The following is a 6,000-nucleotide window of genomic DNA, read 5'->3' on the forward strand; positions in this document are numbered from 1 at the left end:
TTCCCTTGTCATGGATTTCACCTGTAACATCACCAGGAACGATCGTTTGCTCCAGTCGGGATGTGCTGCCCATCTGGCTTCTAGAAATCAGTAGTCCTGCCAGCAGGAGTTGGCCCCGGCGCTTCAGGTGAGCTTGTTGACCTCTGCTCGATGCTGACGAAGCTGCTGTCTCGTGTGTTTCAGAGAAGAGCAGGCGCGGGAGCTTTACCGGAGGCTGAGGGAGAAGCCCCGAGGTGAGTGGGCCACGTCCCGGGTCCCTCGCTACCCGGGCACCAGGCCAGCCCCCGGCGGACCGTGCGACCCCGTCCCTCTTTGCAGACCAGCGAACTGACGGCGACAGTCAGGAAATGGTACGGCTGCTCCTGCAGGCAATCCAAGGCTTTGAGAAGAAAGTGCGAGTGATCTATACGCAGCTCAGGTATCAGGCCGCCTTCCCTCCGGCGGGGTGTGTGTGAGGCCTCGCCCTCTCACCTGAGCCCCGCGGGACCTCCACCTGCAGCGGTCGAGCGGAGCCTTAACTGCCGGGGCTGCGTCCCGCTTCCTCCGACCCACGTGTCGCTGGAGCTTGTCACGTTTGTTCTTCGCAGTAAGACTGTGGTCTGCAAGCAGAAGGCCCTGGAGCTGCTGCCCAAGGTGGAGGAGGTGGTGAGCTTAATGGGCGAGGATGAGAAGACTGTGGTTCGGCTGCAGGAGAAGCGACAGAAGGAGCTCTGGAACCTCCTGAAGGTCGCTTGTGTGAGTGACCCTGGGCGGGCCTGTGCTGCTGCCCAGCCCGCGTTCCCGGCGTGGGGGCCTCGGTGTGAGTGCGGAGGGGCGGGCCGGGCGCCTGCATCCTTGTGTCACTTGTGCGTGTGGCGGCTGTGGTAAGTGATTACAGTTACCCTCAGGGTCCTGGAGGCCAGAAGGCCGCCGTCAAGGTGTCGGCGGGGCCAGGCTCCGTCTGGAGGCTGGGGGAGAATCCCTCCTCCTTCCTCACCTCTTCTTCGATTTCGGCGGCTCCCAGCACTCCTTGGCTTGTAGCAGCGTCCCTCCCGTCTCTGCCTCTGTCTCCACGTGACCCTTTTCTCTGCGTCTCTTTACTGAGCATCTCTTGTAAAAACACTTGTCGCTGGATTCAGGTCCCACCCAGATAGTCCAGGGTGATCTCATCACAGGCTCCTTAGCTGCACCTGCAAAGTTCCTTTTTCCAGACGAGGTCACACGCCCAGGTTCCTGGAGATGTGCATGCAGCCCCAGCAGCGCGTGCCCGTGTGGCCTGGTGGGTCCTGAGCCGTGCCTGTGCCATGCAGCACTCAGCCCACGCTTTCTGTGCCCGCCGTCTCAGCCTAGCTGTGTTGCTCAGAGAGAACCCTCAGCACAAAAGAGAGCCCAGGACAGAGAAGGGAGAAGAGCCGGGTAAAAGCCGTGTCTTGCAAGCGAGCTGGTGGGACAGACCCCGCCGCCGTGCGGGCTGCAGGGAAGTTGAGGAGGCGACAGCAGAGCGACTCGGTCACGGATCAGGGGAGCGCGGCTGCCTAAGGGGGAGTGGCCGCCGCAGCCTGGGGCGTCAACATCTTGGTCTCCTTCTGCCCCGCGGATGGTGCGAGTCACAGAAAGCCACTTAGGGCCTTTGTGTGTCTGTTTTCTACTTGGAAAGAGTAAACACACCTTCCTTCTAATTTCCTTGTGAGAGCTTGTTAAGCGACCCAACTAGTGGAATAGAGCCCTCAGATCTCTCTGTAGTTAGAATCTGGTTTTTTTTAAATAGATTGATTGATTGATTGATTGATTTTTGGCTGCGTTGGGTCTTTGTTGCTGCACGCGGGCTTTCTCTAGTTGAGGCGAGCAGGGGCTACTCTTTGTTGCGGTGCACAGGCTCTAGGCGCACGGGCTTCAGTAGTTGTGGCACGTGGGCACAGTTGTGGCTCGTGGGCTCTAGAGCGCAGGTTCAGTAGTTGGGGCGCACGGGCTTAGTTGCCCCGCAGCATGTGGGATCTTCCCGGGCCAGGGATCGAACCCGTGTCCCCTGCATTGGCAGGCGGATTCTTAACCACTGCGCCACCAGGGAAGCCCCTAGAAACTTTTACCAAAAAGCACACCTATAGATACAGAAACAGTTTCTAAACTGAAATGCAAACCATCAAATAGCGATGTTGACCTATTTCTCCAGGAAGAGCCTCTGTCTCTTGGCCAGTTGTCTCATGAGAAAATACCCTGATGTGGTACCTGGGACTTCCCTGGTGGTCCAATGGTTAAAGACTTCACCTTCCAACGCAGGGGGTGGGGGTTCGATCCCTGGTCGGGGAGCTAAAATCCCACATGCCTCTCAGCCAAAAAACCAAAACATAAAAAACAGAAGCAATATTGTAACAAATTCACTATAGACTTTAGAAAGGGTCCACATCGGGGGAAAAAAAAAAAACTTGAAAAAAAGAAAATACCCCGGTGTGAATGCAAAATTTGAAACATCTGTTTGCTCCAAAACTTCTGACTCTCTTCCTGGTTTTGTCGTCTAGAGCAAGGTCCGAGGTCCCGTCAGCGGAAGTCCGGACAGCATGAACACGTCCCGCCTGAGTCACCCCAGCCAGCTGCTGTCGCAGCCTTGCCCAGCCCCTGACAGCTTACCCGAGGCCGTCAAGAAGAGGTGCGTCCCCGTTCGCCGTGCCCAGTGCAGGAGTCAGGGGCGCGTCGGTCACCCGTCGGCGGTTCTGTGCGTGTTCCGCGGTGTTTGTTCCCTTTGCCGGGCGCTGTGGGGGCAGATGTGGCGTTTTGCTCTCAGAGCTCCTCCTGACTTGCCGACTAAGGTTTCCTCATCTGAGTTCGGGTTGCTCGTTGCTGGATGGGAACCTTGGACGTGCTGGCCAGTCCCTGCTGTCTGCTAGTCCACCCATCGCGGCCTGCTGGTAGAACCAGGTCCCTGTGGGCATGCCCTGGCCTCCACGCCTGAACCACGTCACTGGTCCCTCCCGTGGCCTCTCCGTGCCCCACTCGTCACCTGCACCCCGCCGCAGAGCTGGGAGCAGAGCCCCAGAGCCCTTCCCGCGAACGTTTCCCTCCCTGCTTCCCCCCCTCGTGCTGCCTCCAGGCCCCTCTGGTCAAATCAGTCTTCACAGGAGACCATTTTGATCGAGTTATTCCTCAAGTTATTTAGGGACCGACCAGCCATGGCTTCCTGCTGCCTCGGGGCCAGGCCTTCCGGCCACCTCCGCATTCTGACCCTCTGCTCCTGGGCAGATCGCTGGCTCTGCCGTCAGGTGTCCTAAAGTCTGGTCCAGACCAGCAGCATCGGTGGGCTGTGGGCACTGGCGAGAAATGCAGATTCGGGATCAGGAGCTCGGGGTGGGGCAGAGCAGTCCTGTTCAACCAGCCCTGGCTGACCCTCCTGCACCCTGAAGTTCCGGAGCCTCGGCTCCACTGACACCTTCCCCAGGCCGTCCTCCCTCTGCTCCCACCTCCTCCACGGCCCTGGCACACGAGCACAGGGGTCCTTCTCCTCCTGGACCACCTGTGGGGGTTTTGTTTCTGGTTCAGTCTCACATTCATTCAGCACCTTCCCTTTGCTGGGCCCCAGGCACTGGAGACGGTTAAAATCTTAAAATCGGTTCCTGTGGGCAGATCCACAGAATAGAAAATACATTAATGATTGCCGAGGGCAGGGGGCGGGGCAGGAATGGGGAGTGACTGACGACAGGTACAAGGTTTCTTTTTGGGAGATGAAAACGTTCCGAAACTGGATTACCAGGATGGTTGCACAACTCCATAAATGTACTCGAACTATGGAATTGTGCACCTTAAATGGGTGAACTTTATGGTTTGTAAATTTATCTCAATACAGATGTTTTAAAAAATCCTGTTCCTGTACTTGGGGGGTTTGTAGCCTCTACTGTTCTGGATTTTTTATTTTTAATTTTTTTTACCGCTTGCCTGGCGGGATCTTAGTTCCCTGGCCAGGGATTGAACCTGGGTCCTCAGCAGTGAAAGCGCAGAGTCCTAACCACTGGACTGCCAGGGAAGTCCCTGTTTTGGATTCTTAATCCTCTCCCCAACTTACTGTTAGCTCCTTGAGGACGGTAACCAGGTCCCGCGCCTCTCACGGGGCCTCTGGGGCTGGCCCGGAGCCTGGAGCCTGGTTAGTAGTCCGTGGATGAGTCTGGGCAGTGCTGTCCTCTGTTCCTTCCATCAGTGCCCCCTTCACGGTGAGAGGAGGGGGTCGAGGGCCCTTCCTCTTGGATTCGTCGCTCTCTTTCCATGAGATCCTCAAAGCTCTGGAGAAGTCGTCCCGGGGGCACAGGCCGCTCGCTGTCTGTGTCTCCACGCCCTCGAGCCCAGGTTAGAAAGGACAGCTGGCTTGCTCTGCCCTCCTCTTTCTCACTGCGGCCGGTTCTCGGGGGGACACGTGTGTTTCTCATCAGAGAGAAGGAGAGAGCGCAGTAAACAAATCAGTTCCCAGAACTTGCTTCCCCCGGATCTCAACGAGCTGGGGACATCTGGGGAAATTGCATGGTGTGTATATTTTTGTCCATTTCAAAAAGTGGAAGACAGGTGGTTTGGGAGAGGTCTTCAGATTATGGCAGCTCGGAGAGAATCTAGTTCAGAAAGAGCTCTGTTATGAAGCCGGGTCGCTGCTTTTTCACATTGTGAACAGTGATGCTCGTAGCTGGATCCGAGCTTCTGTGACAGCACTTAACTAGACAGACGAAATCACTTAGGCAATAACATGGTGCTTTAAGACACTCAGCCTCAGAATAACTATTTAATTTTTAAAATCTTTCCAGAAGCTCTTTAGCATATTTGTAAACACTTCTGAAAAGTTAACATTGCCCACGTTCTAATAATGCCATCGTTTATTTTAGCGAAGACCTCGTGGCTGAAGCACACGCCCTGTGCGCGCAGCTGGAAAACGCCCTGCAGGACACCATGAAGGAGCAGGACCAGAGCTTAAGGGTAATGGCCCGTGGGAGCCCCCGCTGCTCCACGCCCTTCCTTCCTACAGCAAACGAGAAAAAGCAGATCGAAAGGTGGTGCCGTGCTTCCTCGATCTCAGTGTACACTTAGGATGTTCTAGTACATACTTCTTATTCACCATGATAACAGTGCTGATGACTGTTGAATGTGTGCAGGTACTTTATGTGCATTATCTCATTTCATCCTTGCTACGCTTGCTCCTTACGAAGAAGGTAGCGTCATTGTGAGAAGGCCTCTCCCCTGCTGCACCTTCCGTACAATTGCCGGGCATCTGTGTGTGGGGTGCAGTGCTGGGCTCCAGGAACAAAGCAAGAGCCCGTCTCCACCCCGCCTCTCAGGGACTCGGGGCTTAGCGGTCCTAGTTCTAGGGAAGCTGAGCTAAAGAAAAACGAGTCCAGATGCAGGTTCGTTGAGACAGAGCTGAAATTGCCGAGAGGACGCTAAATCATTCGCTTGGCTCTTTGGCCTTTTCCTGCCGATACAGTCACACGCTAGGGTCTCCGGAACTCCTTATTTTGGGGAAGAATCGGAGGGGATACTGCTCATTGTAATCACTTCTTATTTATTCAAGTGTCCTTCTCTGGTTTGGGGCTTTCTGTGTCTCTTCTTGCTGTTCTTCCTCGTCTGAGCCGTGTATATTTCGATCCTTTCACTGCCCGTTTGCACTTCTGCCAGAGGAAAAGGAAGTCTGACCAGGCCATCTCACCTGGTGAGGTTGGAGGTCAAGAGCTGAGTTTAGCCCAGGGTACCAGCTGCCCGCAGTGAGCATGAACCAGTGCTGTGAGCTGCAGTAATAATACTTAGATCACCTTCCCGGAATCTCAGGGCTCCAAGCCCATCCGAAGAAGAGCTCCGGCACGGTTTTGCAGACGTAGCTCTAGCTCAAGGGTACCCTGCAGAAACAAGACTGTCTTAATGAGAGGAATTTAATTTCCTTCTAAACCGTGCTGGTTGCCTCCCGAAGAAGGCAGATGTCTAGGTGGCCACGGTGTCTTTAACGTGCCCTTGACTTTCAGTCTCTAGACTGGAGCTGGCTGCAGTCAGGGGAGGAGGAGC

The 6,000-nt window shown here is 55.4% G+C and overlaps 1 protein-coding gene across 2 annotated transcripts in view; it reads left to right on the plus strand.

Moving 5' to 3' along the window:
- IKBKB (inhibitor of nuclear factor kappa B kinase subunit beta) overlaps positions 1 to 5,954 on the plus strand; it is a 46,266-nt gene extending 40,312 nt beyond the window's left edge. For both annotated transcript variants that reach the window (XM_028486154.2, XM_028486155.2), the window contains exons 17-21: positions 184 to 233; positions 319 to 418; positions 588 to 735; positions 2,496 to 2,623; positions 4,833 to 5,954. In XM_028486154.2, coding sequence (XP_028341955.1) covers positions 184 to 233; positions 319 to 418; positions 588 to 735; positions 2,496 to 2,623; positions 4,833 to 5,034 — 628 coding nt within the window. In that variant the 3' untranslated portion in view covers positions 5,035 to 5,954. The remainder of the gene's footprint in view (positions 1 to 183; positions 234 to 318; positions 419 to 587; positions 736 to 2,495; positions 2,624 to 4,832) is intronic.
- Positions 5,955 to 6,000: the final 46 nt, after the last annotated feature.

Source organism: Physeter macrocephalus, unplaced genomic scaffold (assembly GCF_002837175.3).
Source record: "Physeter macrocephalus isolate SW-GA unplaced genomic scaffold, ASM283717v5 random_680, whole genome shotgun sequence".
NCBI lineage: Eukaryota > Metazoa > Chordata > Mammalia > Artiodactyla > Physeteridae > Physeter > Physeter macrocephalus.